The sequence below is a fragment of the Leiobunum rupestre genome, chromosome 7 (assembly GCF_980474605.1).
Source record: "Leiobunum rupestre chromosome 7, qqLeiRupe1.1.hap1, whole genome shotgun sequence".
Taxonomy (NCBI): Eukaryota; Metazoa; Arthropoda; class Arachnida; order Opiliones; family Sclerosomatidae; genus Leiobunum; species Leiobunum rupestre.
This window is the reverse complement of record NC_143390.1, coordinates 13,378,311-13,396,273: the sequence shown is the minus strand read 5'-3', so window position 1 is coordinate 13,396,273 and position 17,963 is coordinate 13,378,311. Positions and strand designations below refer to the sequence as shown.

The window sequence follows — 17,963 nt, the reverse complement described above, 5'->3', positions numbered from 1 at the left end:
AGTTTCATCAAAATCGGTGATTTACACCTCGGGTACACTCCTCGTCAGTTGCAGGTTAAGAAAGGCAAAATATCTAGTACATTTGGCGGAAAGATACTAGCACGAATTTTCGGTAAATCGGCGACGGCAATTTCGAATTTCACCTTTTTTCTGTTGAATTCCTAAAGGTTATATTAATCCATTTCAGAAATGTCTATTGCGTAAATTTCAAAGTGATCCATTAATCTTTAATGTCGATTATTATTTTTAAGCTTCATTATAGCGTATTTTTAGAATTTTGCTTCTAAACAAATCATCATGTACGTCAACGTGGTAATCTCGGCATTACCCGTTCTATACTTACCCTGGACCCTCTAAATTTTTTTGTATTAAAATATTTCAACTGTTTTTAAATCTTATCTATATTAATTAATTAATTAATGATCACTTTGAAATATAACGCCATTAAACGGTATTTTAGAAAATTATATAACGCGCGCGGGTATACTTAGAAATTCAATGGTAAGTAAGCAAAATTCGAAATTCCCGCCGTCGATTTACCGGAATTTCGTCATAGTATCTTTCCGCCAAATGTACTAGATATACCCTGGTGGTAGGCCAACGTGTTCTGCGGTTGGCCTACCACCAGGGTATTTGTAAGAAAGTTGGAAGAGAAATAGTACTGGATTTTCATTTTTATTTTTTATATCGACCATAGCTGCTAAAATTTTTTTTTTTCATACTGTTTCCTCGCTAAAGACTTTTTATATTACGTCATAGAAACAAAAAGAAACCTTATTACAACAAAGTTTGGGAAACCGATATTTGGAGTTTGCCAAGTTTCCCCGAGTAGTGGAGCTGGCGGTTAATCTAGGTTGGGTCGTTTCCATGGCAGCGGAGAAGAGTAAAAACACCTTTTCGTCTTCCCCTTTTTTAAACTTCCAGCTCGTAATTTGAAAATAAATTGAATTAACCGCGACTTCCTTCGAAATTTGTAATTAAAATTTGGAATAGCTAAGCTTAGATAAAGGTAGACAAGACATAAAAAAATAAATGAAATTAAAAAACTTTATTAAATTTAAGAAATATTTTAGCCTTATTTTTCATTTTGTGTTATTATGGGCGATCGAAAATTTATTCATTTTTTACGATTATTGATTTTTTTGGCTCTAAGTCGTTTGGAAAAAGTGTGAAACATTTACTCAATGCTGTTGCTATGGAAACAAAGTTGTCCTTTTAACGGTCATTACATCTCCGTGACTTGATCTAATTAAGACCGTCTACGAAGTTGCATCGAACGCCTATCATTACAGCCAACATCAAAATCTAAGATAGAGTTGGTGTTAGCACGACATACATTTGGTTGGTCAATTTTCCAAAACAGTTCTGGCAGCATGCTAGCTAAAGGGACTAAACATTCGGAAATAATTTTATTCAAGTGCCTATTAAAATAGAAAAAAAAGTGACAGTTTTTTAGAAAGTGAATAAAAAAACCACGTCGATACACGTTATAATGACAGATTCGGAGATTTAGCGACAGAACGCTCTTAAAATTAATGAGACGCAAAAAACACATCAGAGACATAGTCGCCGAGGCTTAGGGTATATTAAATTTCCAAGAATCGACATACAGCTAGTAGTATATGTCGGCCGAGAATTAGGTTTCCTTCTTCGGGCGTACAAACTTTCTCAATTTCGTTTTCTAAACATCCTCGAGGGAATTGTCAATAAGAATTGACGTTAATTCGGAGACGATTTGAAGTTGACGCCCCGCAAAAGCTCCGCGGGTAGAATTTAGCCTCGGCGAGCGAACGCCGCGTGACGCGCCGGCCAAGGCTTACGTCCACGTAATTGGTAACGACGCGTCACCGCCACCCGCGCGCCATTTTGCGGCCGAGAGTGTCCGTCTATATTTAGACAACAAACACGGGAGGGCGCTTTCGGTTGCATCGTGCCGCGGAGGGCAAAGAACCGGAAGTGAAATACGGGGCGTTTTGAGTTTGATCAGTTTAAGTAGGCGCTTGTATTTGTCGCGAATGGAAAGGAAAGTCTTTTACGCGTGCCACCGTCGACGACAGGAGTCGGCCTAGTCAGCCGAATGTTCGGCCGAGTTTTCTTCTCTTGTTGGAAGAGTGGGGACTCTTTTGCGTGGGCAGCTTGAACCTGGATCGGCTGTCCAGCGGGAACAGGCGCGGGTAAGGTCCGTGAGCGTCTTTGACGATCCACACTTCATCCACCAAGGGACTTTTCTAATTATTCCAAGAAAAGGAGAAACATTCGTCAAAATTATGATCTAAGATTAATCTATTTAAGCCATGAATTTTCAACTATGATACCCTAGGTCACCTCCGGCGACGCGGAGCTAATTTATAGTGACGTAGTCGAAAAAGAACCATTGAGTTGGGAATATTAATCTAGAGGTCCAATCAAAACGTCGGATTTCAAGTATTTCGCGAAATAAGTTTTTAAAAATTAAGATTACTGCCGTCTGCTCCCAAATGACGAGAAAACTTTATCATTCTACCCGTGGCGCCGTCTATCTCTCAATGGTTCGTTCAAATAAGACGCGTTTTCCGGCGAAAAGATTTTTTTTTCAAAAATAACGGATGGCGCGACGGGTCATATGATAACGTTTTCTCGTCAGAGGAGACGGCACATTCGTAATTTTCAAAAACTTGTTTCGCGGGGAGCAGATTTGATTGGATCTCTAGATTAATATTCCCAACGCAATGAATAGAACTACGCTGTTATTTATAAGCAGTCGAAGCGTTAGTTCCTAAAATGACGCATTATGGTTAGGTTTCCTTTTTGCATTATTTATCATGAATCTCTTTAATTAATTAAATTAATTAAACAGATTCGTGTACTTATTTAATATTATTATTAGAATAGTTATTATTATAACACAATTATAACAGATAATTTATTATTTAATAATAATAATAATAATATGGCAAACACTGACTCGGCTTTTCTTCCAAAGTATCACAGAGGCTTAGCTTTTCAGAGATAGTTTCCATTATTAAATTGTTTAAAACCTCACAGGCACGCGATGGAATCGCTTTCAAAAGATCGAAGTTACATTCCATCATTTTGTATTTTTACGCTAGATATATTTGTAAATTATATATTATAATATATTTCAAATTGGAATGGAAAGCATTATGAAAATCCAGATTAATAACACCATTAGCATAAGTTAATAATATACTAGATCCCTATAAGTTAAAATCTACAATCTGCCATAGATCTAACGTTAAAAGAGATTTATCCCATAAAAAAATCAGAACCAGTATAAGTGACTAACTGGGGTGATTTCTTGCTATATCTTTGTAGCTTCTTCAACTTGCGTCGGTAGTGGAAACACTTTTTTTTTTAATTTACACGGGCAGCGATGGGTTTGTTGGCTGGCGAAATCTTATATTTGGGGGAAATTTAAACGAAACCACTAATGTGTCAACATTTTGAAAGAATATTTTATTCATTTCAATATGAACAGGTATTGTTGTACAATATTCGTAGTTTAAAGTTTATCTCTTCGTGACAACTCGCGTTAGGCTTAAAGGGAATATAACCTGCAAAGCAATCTTTGTGGAAGACCCCTTCAATTTTTCAAATTTCCCTGTACAGTGGCGCCAAACATTTTTAAAGGCAAAGGCAAGAGCGGCCAGAGCTGCAAACGTTGGTGTTCCACACCAAATACCTGAGGTTATATTCCCTTTAACGGGCTTCGAAGTTCGATCCCGTCGTTGAAACGAAACCGGATTTCACAGGCAAGCTCATATTTCGATTTTTCGCCATCAGATGGCGACTTCTACGTCTGGGATAAAATCGCTGTTAAGGCACAGGCTATGTACGATTCTAACTTATAGGGAGCTAGTATGATATAAACTTATGCCATAAGTGTATAATATATACGGGAAATTCGTGCTAGGAGGAATCTACTTTTATGGCCTAGATTGATCTTTTTTAACTTTTGATATTACACATTGAAATTGTTGGTAAATGTATTAAATCTTGACTGTCTAAGATTAAATTAAATCTAACCTATGGGCCCGAGGAAGTCATAATATCTTTAAATTATTCTTATTGTTTACATAATGGACTATTTTCGAAATTTTAATATATTTGTGGTTCCACAAGCGACCTAAGACCCAAAGGTTTGCCTTCACCGAGTAAAGAATACTTCATCCAAATCTAAAATTTTCGCCACTCCAGTGCCACTCCAGTGCCACCGAGTGTTGCGTTTTAGAACGTATTTCTATGCGCGAGTAAACAGGATAAAAAAAAAGGCGTCGAAACAAATTAGCCCATAGACCAAAGAAAACGCTTCCAGTACATAGCCATCCAGTTGGCTTTGTAGTCGATGGCTAGACTAGTTCATTTAAAGGCGCAAAGGTAGGGCTGATCACAGACTACCTACTCCAAGAAGGACTTGCATCAACCTCAAAAGAGGTGCGGCTTTTTTTACAGCAAACAGAAAATAGCGCGTGAAAATTCTTTATTTTACGAAATAGTATAAACTTATGCCGAAATTAAAATAAAAAATTGTAGCCCCTGTTCGTCTTTGAACCTTCAAAACTGTCTGTACCTGCCGTGAGATGGCGCGCTCTTAAAAAAAGGCGCATCACATTCGAGACATAAAAAATTCAAATTACTACTCCCTCTTCGGGTGGCTGATACACTTCGGGTGTTATGTCGCTTTTGGTACAACCATACGTAACACAAGTATGCAATAAAGCAATTTCTATGAAGAAACCTTGTTCACGGGATATGACGTAAGTTACGTCATCAGCTTTACTGATGGGAATCGGAAGCTTTGAAAATGTGCACAATTCCTCGCGCGTTGACTTTGACCGTTTGTAGTTTAGCTTCGTTTCCATGGTAACCTGTGTCGTTGTGACGTGAGACATATTTCGTACGAAATATCCAGAATGAATATCCCTGACATTTCCAGGTTTTTCCTGACCAGTTTTCAAAATTTTCCCTGACCATTTTCGTAGAATAAATGCATAGCTTGAAGTAAAATCTTCCAAAATGTTTATTATGTATTTTAAAAAAAATTATATCCCCGATTTTTTGGGCCATTTTCAAATTCCGTGACTTGTGACTGACTTTTTGGGGAAATTTTTCAATTCGCAGACTTTTCCCTGACTTTTTGGGGCCATTATCCAATTCCCTGACTGGTCCCTGACTTCTTGGGTCCATCTTCCAATAGTTCTTTTTATAAAATAACCTTGGCCATCTTGTTGAGATGTTGCCTCCCCGCTTCAGCTGTGGATCCGTTTTCTCTCCCACTAAAGAGTTTATGAACTCATTCTTAGGCATTTTCTAAACTATTTCAGGGCAACATTTCAACAAGTTGGGCAAGCGTAAAGACATTTTATAAAATCAACTATTCTCTGACTTGTCCCTGACTTTTTAGGGCCATTTTCAAATTCCCTGACTTTTTCAGGTTTTCCCGACGGGCTACAAATCCTGGTAAGAGCAACGTATTATATTTTTTACTTTTTATTCATTTTACTTTAAATTATTATTATATGTTCTGTGTGAAACAACGTCTCATTGAATTTTTTCCTATGGAAATGTTATACGAGGCATACTTATGAATGATTATGTTACGTATGGTACAACCTATCTTTTCCTATTATTATCTTCGAATTCTACGCAAACCTCATTGCGATATTTCAGCTCTCGAATATCTAAGAATGCGTAAATTCTTATTTGAGACGGAGTAAATGAATTTCGCGATATCCTGACCTTTCCCCGAAGGGATAAGAGAATTTTCGATAATTATTAATCGAGATTAGATTAATTCAGTTTCAAGATATATGGGTTTTCAGGATTATAATGGTACGAATACGGAGATGCCTGATTATTAATTTTTGGTATAAATGTATTAATAAACTGTATAATGAATAATATGACGGTTTCAGTTTATAAGTTTGATAGTCGTCATAAATTTAGATTGGAAATTTAAGTCAGGTTTGCCTTAGGATATGAATTTAATTTTCGAGAATCTAATGAAAACCTTTGAACTCCTAAGACTCCTGACCAAAAAAAGTGACAAGAAATTTGTTAATATGGTACAGTGGCGTAACTAAGGACCCGCAGACCCCCGCGACCACGGAGGGGGGCATGACATGTTCACCAAATGGGGGCCCTTTCATTTTAAGTATTGATTTTTTAATTTATTTACATTTTTAAATAATTAAAAAAATTATGCTTTAACTATTGGTAAAAATGTAGAAATCTGGCAATATTTTTAGAGAACTTGTAAAAATGGGGAAAATAAAAAAATATATATTTTTATAAAGGGCCCTTTTGATATCCTGCGGGGGGGCCCAAATTTTGTCGTTACGCCACTGATATGGTATTAACCTTGAACTACAAAATACATATCATCATAAGTAACATAAGAACGATAACCAAAAATATCAAAAAAATCATGATCCGCCAAAAATGTGCCATGGAATTTTGAAATATCAAACTATTGATAGTACTGGTCAAATTCAAATTCGTCCCGGTCTGTAATGCTTCAACATACGGTCGATGGTGCCAATTTAAGTCTTGGTCACCAAAAATTAACGGGTATTTTACGTCCGCTTAAGCATTTAGTTTATAATTTGACTCAAATACCGGATATAGCGTAACATACGGCCACTTCTTAAAATTGAACTTACACAATCGATACTTTGATATTTCCATATCCGCCCATTCTTCACATGCGCATTGCCATTTTTGACGGATTGAGGTTATTTTGTCATTTTTGATTTTTACAGAATAGCCTTCTTGGACATTTGCCTGTTTTCTTTTTTTTGACTGGCAAACATTATTTTAAATTTCATTATAACGTAACGTTTAGGTATATAAAGGGTGTCCACGGAATAATTCAAAATCCATTTTTTTTGCTACGAATTATAAATTTAAGTGTAATCACCTTTTAAGGTAATTAAGCCTAGTCTACGTATCGTGTTCAAAATTGATGGTGGCTAATAGCATCCTTAAAGACCTAGGTTTTTTTCTGCCTGTCCCCTTTTAAATTAACTTAGTGGAGCACAAATACCCTGGTGGTAGGCCAACCGCTGAACATGTTGGCCTAATTTAAAGGGGGACAGGCAGAATAAAACCTAGGCCTTAAATATTGTCACCCATAAATTTAATTTCTATTAAGATGCTATTTTGACGTAATATGCGGTTCAGTTTTTAATCCCCTACCCCAAGTGGTGAAAGGGGATCGCTGAAGGAAATATTTCCGGTTGGTCGGTTACCAGAAACACCTGGATGGCCAAATATTCTAATTCAATCCATACTCAAGTCAACTAGATTCATTGTCATTGAGTTGGGAATATTAATCTAGAGGTCCAATCTAAACGTCGGATTTCAGTACTTCGCGAAACAAGTTTTTAAAAAATAAGAATACTGCCGTCTGCTCCCAAATGACGAGAAAACTTTATCATTCTACCCGTGGTGCCGTCTATCTCTAAATGATTCGTTCAAATAAGACGCATTTTCGGGCAAAATGATTTTTTTTTCAAAAATAATGGATGGCGCCACGGGTCATATGATAACGTTTTCTCGTCATTTTAGAGGAGATGGCACATTCGTAATTTTCAAAAACTTGTTTCGTGGGGAGCAGATTTGATTGGATCTCTAGATTAATATTCAAACTCAATGTTCATTATTTAAACTAAATTATTTCGTTTATTTTTATTTCGAAATTCTGAAAAGGCGCTGTGGCGAGAGGCGACGCAAAAAATTTCGGTTAAGCCTAAGACTTTTTTTTTCACTCGATGCAAATAAATCTCGGTTAGGCCAAGATAATAATAACCTAGTACCCTGTATCAGCGGTTCCCAAATTTGTTTTTGCTATGGAACCCTAAATTATCCTACTAATTCTGGCGGAACCCCAACTAATTTTTTTTACTTATCTTAAAAGACTCTTGACACAAACAAAGATGGCCGCACTGCGAATTCTCGGAACAACTGCGACCCTTCCGCGGAACACGTTTTAAGAACCACTGTCCTAGATTCGAATTAACTGCCTGGCGCGTAGTCAATAGCGTTTACCCACTTCCTGCCGGAACTCCGAAAAATATGAGCTCCGTAGTTACCATGTTAACCGACTATAGATCAGACCACGGCCAAATTTGATGTCGCGTGGTTCGCGCAACAGCGAGTCGTCAAAGTTGGCCGTTATAGGACAACACAGCGACCGATGGAGGCTGGTTTTTCGGAAGTCACGTGCCGGAAGTGGGTAAACACTTCGTTACAAAACCGTCCACCAGAAAACTCTCGGAATTCAAATCTAGGGTACGGAGTTCTATATTATCTTTGGTTAGGCATAAGACGCAAAAAATCTCAGTTAGGCCTAACACAAGTTTTTCCCGACTACGCACACCAAAGCGTCGTTTTTGCACTTGTACATCGCCTATTTACGTCATATTTCTATGCCAGGAATAGTGGCGTACTCCTGTAATCCCAAGCGTTCGGAGGCAGTTTGTGGATGGAAGTGTGAGGACGACCACAAATCCCTCACTCCTGTCCCCAAAGTCACATTTACTTGGATAATGTTACACAGTGAGTGTGTAGGGAATGGAAGGGCTGACTTTCTCGCAAAGTCAGCAACCCATCTTCCGGAGAAGGAGATGAAGCCGTCTAACAAGGAGACGACCCTAAGTGATAATTACCGATTTTGTTCAAAGTCGGGTATAATGTACACCTCCATGTAACTTGAAAAACCTGCGAGGGAAAAGTTGCGACGGGCTTTCGTTTTGCTATGGCAACCGAAAACGTTTTTGACAACATGATTTGGAAATTAAATTATTTCCATTGAAAATAACATGGGAATCTGAAGGATTTTAAGGGTCCCCCAATTGACCAAATTGCATTTAAACTTGATTAAATTTAATTTTTAAAATCAATTTAAATTTTTTTTAACGTTTTTTAAATTTTAAAAAATTTTCATTTTTTAAAAGGTTTCACAGGGGGGACCCTTAAAATCCTTCAGATTCCCATGTTATTTTCAATGGAAAAATCCCAAATCATGTTGTCAAAAACGTTTTCGGTTGCCATGGCAAAACGAAAGCCCGTCGCAAATTTTCCCTTGCAGGTTTTTTAAGGTACATGGAGGTGTACACTATACCCGAGTTTGAACCAAATCGGTGATTATCACCTCGGGTCGTCTCCTTGTAAGTTAGTGATTAAAAGGTGGTTAAATGAGGTGACGACTCAAAGGTGGGAGGTGAGTGAGAAAGGTGAAGTTACTAAGAAGTACTTTCCTAGAGTTAAAAGTAGTTTCAACAAAAACTACTATTTGACGCAAATCCTAAGTGGACACTGTCAATTCCCCGAGGGGTCCGACATTTGGTAAAATCCCGTACAAAATTTGGAAAAAAAATCCACAAATCCAAAATTTTTTTGCTCCCATAGACTTTGTATGACAAATCTACAATAAAAAATCCCGTATTTTTAAAAAATCCAAAATTCCGTACACAAAACAGGCAAATGTCCGACCCCTCGCAATTCCCACTTTACCTGTACAACTTAGGGCATATAGCATCGCCCAAATGCATATGCGGTGCGCTGGAAGCAGACTCGGAACACTATGTTCGTAACTGTCTCAAAACGAACCGCTTCATAAGAAGACCACACCGTGCGGAAGGACTTCTAAATCTGGATAACGAAACGATCAACGTCGTTGTAAGCTTTGACGAACTCACGAGTGAGTCGTGAGTAGGTGATGTTACGTTTTTTAGGAATTGATTCCTAACTTCGTATACACTCTTTAGTACGGGTAAATAGGGTAGCTCACCGGCAAAATTCGTCCCAACTTGCAATTTGGCCTAAAAATTATATTTTGGTGTCTACTTTGAGGATCCGATGAGTCCGCAGCGATGCGGGGTGGACAACACAGTTTTTGGGGGGGCAAGGGGGGCAGGAGGGGGCAGTTGCCCCCTAAATTTGCTTTCACCGAATTGAGCCGTGTTTGGTGTTGGTCCCGATGGTACATTTCACCCTGAGTCGAATGCGACCAACCACATGCCCGTAAAATGAACCGTGTCCGAGTTATGGCCGAATTTGTACTGAATCGCGTGGTTTTTTCTCTAATATGAAAAATAAATCCCCAAATGTTAAATTTAGCAATCTGGTCACGTTGTGTATCGTTTCTGTAGTATGTTTTAACGTTGAGTCGAATGAGACACGCCGCGGATCGCTGGGACTAATTGTTTCGGAGGTATGACCAAAGGTACACTAATCAAAGGTTTTTTTTTCGGAATTTCACTAAATGTTGAAAAGGTATATCAACCATTTGGCCAGGACCAACCATACTTTCGGATCTTACGTATTATTTGGTGCCGAATCGAATGAGACGAACCGCAATTCTGTAGGATGAATAGTTTCCGAGCTATAACGAAATACGTGCGAACCATAAATGGTGTTTTTTTCAAAAAGTTCGAAAATATTCATTTAAATCCCACCCGTGTCTACAAATTTCTCCCCGGACGACCACAATGTATTCATCTTACATACTACTAAGTGCTGAATCGAATGAGACCAACCGCAGCGCCGTGGAATGAATAGATAACGAGTGATGACGGAATTTGCATTAGATAATTGACATTTAATCCTCAAACAGGTTCTGAAAACTGCCCCCTCCTGCCCCCCTTCCCCCCCCCCCCAAAACTGTGTTGTCCACCCCGCATCGCTGCGGACTCATCGGATCCTCAAAGTAGACACCAAAATATAATTTTTAGACGAATTTTGCCGCTGGAGAGCTCTTTTTGGGCCTCTTTTACCCGTACTACTTTTATATCCTTATTTGTGAGAGCTGCCATTTTATTACAGGTCTAATTTCAAATAGTGCATGCAAGGCCGCTTCACGCGGTCAAGTGCACGCGACGTCTCAAGCTGATGAGCACGAACTATTTTAAATTGGCCTGTAATGAAATGGCCGACTTCGTAAAAGAGTGTATACAGGTCGGGACAAATGATGCTAAGCCCTTGTAATGCTTAGGCGGCGCACGGGGTATATAAATACTATAGTCTGATGTCCGCAAGTATCCTCCCGTCGGCGTGGCCGTTACGCATATCTCGCTCTGATTAATCAGATGGATGAGCGGACTGTATTGTGCCACACGTTACAATTGCAAAAATTCCACTGTCATGGCGTCGACAAGTGGGGAGTTAAAGAATGCGTCGCGCGTAAAGAAACGTCCATTATAAAGGAAAACGACTTCCTCTCGTGTGATCTTAAAAATCTCTTTAAGAGAGTCGACCCAAACAGGTCAAGAATACATAAACGCGCGCCCAATTACGCCCCCCCCCCCCCGACTACTTCCAGGGCCAATTTGGCAAAGAAGGGTGGGTCCCGCAAAAGGGGGCGGAGATCAAGGACTCCGAAACAGGCGCTCTTTATTACCAAAATAGACCCGTCGGGAATAAAAATAGACTCGTTTCTTTAAGCGGGAAAAAGAGAAAGTTGACTTACGGGATTGTCCGGCATATATTGGACGTGAAGGTGTGTCTTGTTGGCCACAGTCAGGTGGACGAAGCCGTAGCGCAGGCTGCGGTAAGCGCTCCACTTAGGCGGGGTCTTCAAGAATCTGTGCCGGCTCTCGTGGTTACCCTGTGTGTAACCCCCATAAATACGATAAAGAACGGTGCGGGTGGACCGGATAAGATCAAAGAAAAGAGAACCGGAAGAGCCACGCCCGCCAATTGTTCAAAACCAATTTCGTCTTAAAATAACTCGGCTCTCGGCGAAATAGCCTCTTTCTGATTATGATAATTAAGTCGGAATCCCAACGAATTTAACGACCAACAATTATCCTATTTTCTCCCCGTCATAGGAAATGGAACCTCTATTTATAAATCGCCGCACGATTATTAAGACTTTCAACAATTGTTCTTTATCTAACCGTTAGTGTTGGAACAAGCGAGTTTCAATCATATATTTTTTATGAGAAATAACTTATGGTGTAGGCTTAAGCCTTAGACACCAGATAAAGACACCAAAGATTTCAATAATATCCGACACATACGCTGTTAGACGAAAAAGCAAACGAGGTTGGTACTTGGACGTGATCTCTGTGACCTATGACGTCAACTTAGGCTTCGATTCGTTGTGACAAGTCCCATCGTAGTAGTTCATTTTAAAGCCGATAGATGGCGGTGAGGTTATTGAAACTCACTTATTAAAACATTTCGAATTTTGCTCCTCGGTGCAGTCCGAGGGGCTGACCACTATCCGTAATCAGCGTACAAGCTCGTAGCTTGGACTGTTCTAAAGTGATTACGTAGTTGATTACCGATTTAGCACTACCAAAGGCTGTACTCGTTGTAATCGGTGTACATAATTTAAGGAAGTGGTTAGCCCCTCGGTGCAGTCAAAGATAATATAGACCTCGTATCCTAGATTCTAAATAACTGCCTAAATCGTAGTCAATAGCATTTACTCACTTCCTGCCGGAACTCCGAAAAAGTAGCTCCATGGTTACCACGTGAACAGACTATAGATAAAACCATGGCCAACTTTGATGAGGGCGTCATCAAAGTTGGGCATGGCTACTTTCAAATATGTCCGTGATAGGACAATACATCGACCGATGGAGGTTGATTTATCGGAGATCACGTGCCGGAAGTGGGTAAACGCTTAGTTGCAATACCTTCAATCAGAAAGCTTTCAGAATTCAACTCTAGGGTACGGAGTTCTGTATTATCTTTGCCACAATCACGAATGTATTTATTTTAGGGCTGTGCGAGTCATTGAGTTGGGAATATTAATCTACAGGTCCAATAAAAACGTCGGATTTCAGTATTACACGAAACAAGTTTTAAAAAAATAATAATACTGCCGTCTGCTCTAAAATGACGAGAAAACTTTATCATTCTACCCGTGGCTCCGTCTATCTCTCAATGGTTCGTTCAAATAAGACGCGTTTTCCGGCAAATTTTTTTTTCAAAAATAATGGATGGCGCCACGGGTCATATGATAACGTTTTCTCGTCATTTTAGAGGAGACGGAACATTCAAAAACTTGTTTCGCGGGGAGCAGACTTCATTGGATCTCTAGATTAATATTCCCAACTCAATGGTACGAGTACTTGAACATCATCGAACTGGACCTAAAATAAGTAATTGGAGAATACTTGTCGATTACCGAGTACCAAAAAAATTTCATATTCGGGTACCCGATTACTCGAATAAGCTGCTCTCTAAACTCGTCGAGTATTTGTTTTTTCTATCGTCCTTGCTTCAAAGTTCAAAGAGGGGTTTTTACAACTTTTTGGGGGCAATAAACGGTACCTACGAAGTTGTGGAAACTATGGTTCATTTAAATTAAAGGAATATTTTTCAGCCTTGAAAGTTACTTTTTATTCCTTTTAAATTTAATTTCATAATTTCTTGAATAAAACCAGCTAATAATCAAGTACTCGATAACCCGACTCGTTAAAAATATTACTCGAGGTTTTTTTAAAATTACTCGACTCGAATAAGAGAAAGTTTCCTCTTAATCAAGTACTCGATTAATCGACTCAACTTCGATATTACCCGACTCGAATACTCGATGAAAAAAAATTGATACTCGATAACCGACTCGATTGCCTAGAACCACTAATTGCACAGCCCTAATTTATTTATAACTATGGAGGATGACTGTGGTCTAAATTACTCCCGTCCGAGAGGAAAACGTCACCTACTCGCTTGGATCCAGTCTTTTTCCAAATGTTACGGGTACAAATTTAAACTTTATTTTAATGTCTAGGTGGTTGTAGAGATATTTAAGGAATCGGTATGGGTTGAATATTTGTGGAATATATTATAGAAGTAAAAGTAGTCTTACCAGATGGGTATACATCTAGTGAAATATTAACATTCAAAACCGCGGAATCATACTCAAAATTTCTGCTCAAAATTTGACGCTTGTATTACTCCGCCTACTAAAAACTACAATGGGTAGGGAATAATACTGCTAGAATTACAATTACGATTTCGGTTGCCAAGGTTACGCGGGACCTGTTCTGATAAGACTGTACGAAATTCATCTTTATAATTAGGCAGTGGCGCCATCTATATTTTGTTATATGGCTAAAGATAAATAATTATTAGCTAACTCACCGTAACTTGATTTAAAAAGGATCGTGTTGACAGAATAAAATTATTTTTAAACAACTTCAAAGGTTTGTTTGTTAGGAGAAATCATACATTTCAATTTCGCGTCAGATTCGCGCAAAAATTCAATTGCAATATAGTGGCCACCACTAGAGACAGATGCCGCCACGGTAGAACGATAAAGTTGATAAAGTCTCCTTATTGAACGAAATTGGTCCCGCGCCAGCCAGATTTAGTTGTACCTCTATTTATTCCCAACTCAATGGTAGGGATATTCAATTATTTATAACCGATATTTTCAAAAATTCACTCTTTTTCAATTTTTCTAGGCAACCATTTTTTGAAAAGTAGCGAGATCTTACGAAGGTTGATATTTCAAGAGATACTGATTTCTATGAGAATAACTTGTGATAGGACCTACCGCGCATCCCACGACGAAATGGATGGGCGCCCTCGAGTTGACGTATGGTTCTGACAAACTCCCGTTGTAAATCTGCCCAATAAACAAGAAAGTTGTTTTAGTTTGTCTTCCATCGAAATTCATCAAGGCTTTCTTGGTTTCTTCCGATTGATTAAACTTTTGTAAACCGACGAAGTAAGTTGGGGCTGGTTTTCATGAAGTCAAAAACGCCACGACGGTGAACTTCAACGCAAAAAATCTTATTTAGGCCTAATACATTTTTGCGTCGATTATCACCCTCGTGTCGTTTTTTTCTCTAGAGCAAAAACACCGCAACAGCCAGATTAATTAAAAATTAAAAATTGTATTAAGCCTAACCCGAATTTTAAAAATCGATGATGTAAAAACATATTTTCAAAACCATTTTGAACTAAGCTTCGGTTATGGAAACATATTTTGAGCTAAGCTTCGGTTATGAAAACATATTTTGAGCTAAGCTTCGGTTATGAAAACATATTTTGAGCTAAGCCTCGGTTATGAAAACAAATTGAGCTAAGCCTCGGTTATAAAAACATATTTTGAGCTGAGCCTCAGTTATGAAAACATAAATTGAGCTAAGCTTCGGTTATAAAAACATATTTTGAGATAAGCCTCGATTATAAAAACATTTTGAGCTAAACCTCGGTTATAAAAACATTTTGAGCTAAGCTTCGGTTATTAAAACATATTTTGAGCTAAGCCTCGGTTATGAAAACACATTTTGAGCTAAGCCTCGGTTATGAAAACACATTTTGAGTTAAGCTTCGGTTGTGAAAACATATTTTGAGCTAAACCTCGGTTATGAAAACATAAATTGAGCTAAGCCTCGGTTATAAAAACATATTTTGAGCTAAGCCTCAGTTATGAAAACACATTTTGAGCTAAGCTTCGGTTGTGAAAACACATTTTGAGCTAAAATCGGTTATGAAAACACATTTTGAGTTAAGCTTCGGTTGTGAAAACATATTTTGAGCTAAACCTCGGTTATGAAAACATAAATTGAGCTAAGCCTCGGTTATAAAAACATATTTTGAGCTAAGCCTCAGTTATGAAAACACATTTTGAGCTAAGCTTCGGTTGTGAAAACACATTTTGAGCTAAAATCGGTTGTGAAAACACATTTTGAGCTAAGCTTCGGTTGTGAAAACACATTTTGAGCTAAGCTTCGGTTAAGAAAACATATTTTGAGCTAAACTTTGGTTATGAAATCATATTTTGAGCTAAGCCTTGGTTATGAAAACACATTTTGAGCTAAGCCTTGGTTATGAAAACACATTTTGAGCTAAGCCTCGGTTATGAAAACACATTTTGAGCTAAGCCTCGGTTATGAAAACACATTTTGAGCTAAGCCTCGGTTATGAAAACACATTTTGAGCTAAGCTTCGGTTATGAAAACACATTTTGAGCTAAGCCTCGGTTATGAAAACACATTTTGAGCTAAGCTTCGGTTGTGAAAACACATTTGTAGCTAAACTTCGGTTGTGAAAACACATTTTGAGCTAAGCTTCGGTTGTGAAAACACATTTTGAGCTAAGCTTCGGTTGTGAAAACACATTTTGAGCTAAACTTCGGTTGTGAAAACAAATTTTGAGCTAAGCTTCGGTTATGAAAACACATTTTGAGCTAAGCTTCGGTTGTGAAAACACATTTGGAGCTAAGCTTCGGTTATGAAAACACATTTTGAGCTAAGCTTCGGTTGTGAAAACACATTTGGAGCTAAGCTTCGGTTATGAAAACATAAATTGAGCCAAGCTTCGGTTATGAAAACATATTTTGAGTTAAGCCTCGGTTATGAAAACATAAATTGAGCTAAGCTTCGGTTATGAAAACATATTTTGAGCCAAGCCTCGGTTATGAAAACATAAATTGAGCTAAGCCTCGGTTATGAAAACATATTTTGAGTTAAGCCTCGGTTATGAAAACATAAATTGAGCTCAGCCTCGGTTATGAAAACATAAATTGAGCTAAGCTTCGGTTGTGAAAACACATTTTGAGCTAAAATCGGTTGTGAAAACACATTTTGAGCTAAGCTTCGGTTGTGAAAACACATTTTGAGCTAAGCTTCGGTTAAGAAAACATATTTTGAGCTAAGCCTCGGTTATGAAAACACATTTTGAGCTAAGCCTCGGTTATGAAAACACATTTTGAGCTAAGCCTCAGTTATGAAAACACATTTTGAGCTAAGCCTCGGTTATGAAAACACATTTTGAGCTAAGCTTCGGTTATGAAAACACATTTTGAGCTAAGCCTCGGTTATGAAAACACATTTTGAGCTAAGCTTCGGTTGTGAAAACATATTTGTAGCTAAACTTCGGTTGTGAAAACACATTTTGAGCTAAGCTTCGGTTGTGAAAACACATTTTGAGCTAAGCTTCGGTTGTGAAAACAAATTTTGAGCTAAGCTTCGGTTATGAAAACACATTTTGAGCTAAGCTTCGGTTGTGAAAACACATTTGGAGCTAAGCTTCGGTTATGAAAACACATTTGGAGCTAAGCTGCGGTTGTTAAAACACATTTGGAGCTAAGCTTCGGTTATGAAAACACATTTTGAGCTAAGCTTCGGTTATGAAAACACATTTTGAGCTAAACTTCGGTTGTGAAAACACATTTTGAGCTAAGCTTCGGTTGTGAAAACACATTTTGAGCTAAACTTCGGTTGTGAAAACACATTTTGAGCTAAGCCTTGGTTATGAAAACATATTTTGAGCTAAGCCTCGGTTATGAAAACATATTTTGAATTAAGCCTCGGTTATGAAAACATAAATTGAGCTAAGCTTCGGTTATTAAAACATATTTTGAGCCAAGCCTCGGTTATGAAAACATAAATTGAGCTAAGCCTCGGTTATGAAAACATAAATTGAGCTAAGCTTCGGTTATGAAAACATATTTTGAGTTAAGCCTCGGTTATGAAAACATAAATTGAGCTAAGCTTCCGTTATGAAAACATAAATTGAGCTAAGCTTCGGTTATGAAAACATATTTTGAGTTAAGCCTCGGTTATGAAAACATAAATTGAGCTAAGCTTCGGTTATGAAAACATATTTTGAGCCAAGCTTCGGTTATGAAAACATATTTTGAGCCAAGCCTCGGTTATGAAAACATAAATTGAGCTAAGCTTCGGTTATGAAAACACATTTTGAGCTAAGCTTCGGTTGTGAAAACACATTTTGAGCTAAGCTTCGGTTGTGAAAACACATTTTGAGCTAAGCTTCGGTTATGAAAACACATTTTGAGCTAAGCTTCGGTTATGAAAACACATTTTGAGCTAAGCTTCGGTTATGAAAACACATTTTGAGCTAAGCTTCGGTTGTGAAAACACATTTTGAGCTAAGCTTCGGTTGTGAAAACACATTTGGAGCTAAGCTTCGGTTATGAAAACACATTTTGAGCTAAGCTTCGGTTGTGAAAACACATTTGGAGCTAAGCTTCG

At 38.1% G+C, this 17,963-nt stretch overlaps 1 protein-coding gene across 1 annotated transcript in view; it reads right to left on the bottom strand.

Moving 5' to 3' along the window:
- Window positions 1–701: 701 nt before the first annotated feature.
- The window catches only part of LOC149934748 (acid phosphatase type 7-like), a 36,472-nt gene continuing 19,210 nt past the window's right edge, over window positions 702–17,963 (bottom strand). Inside the window, exons 10-12 of the mRNA XM_090181473.1 lie at window positions 14,516–14,587; window positions 11,471–11,608; window positions 702–2,228 (exon numbers count right to left, since the gene is read on the bottom strand). Coding sequence (XP_090037599.1) covers window positions 2,070–2,228; window positions 11,471–11,608; window positions 14,516–14,587 — 369 coding nt within the window. The 3' untranslated portion in view covers window positions 702–2,069. The remainder of the gene's footprint in view (window positions 2,229–11,470; window positions 11,609–14,515; window positions 14,588–17,963) is intronic.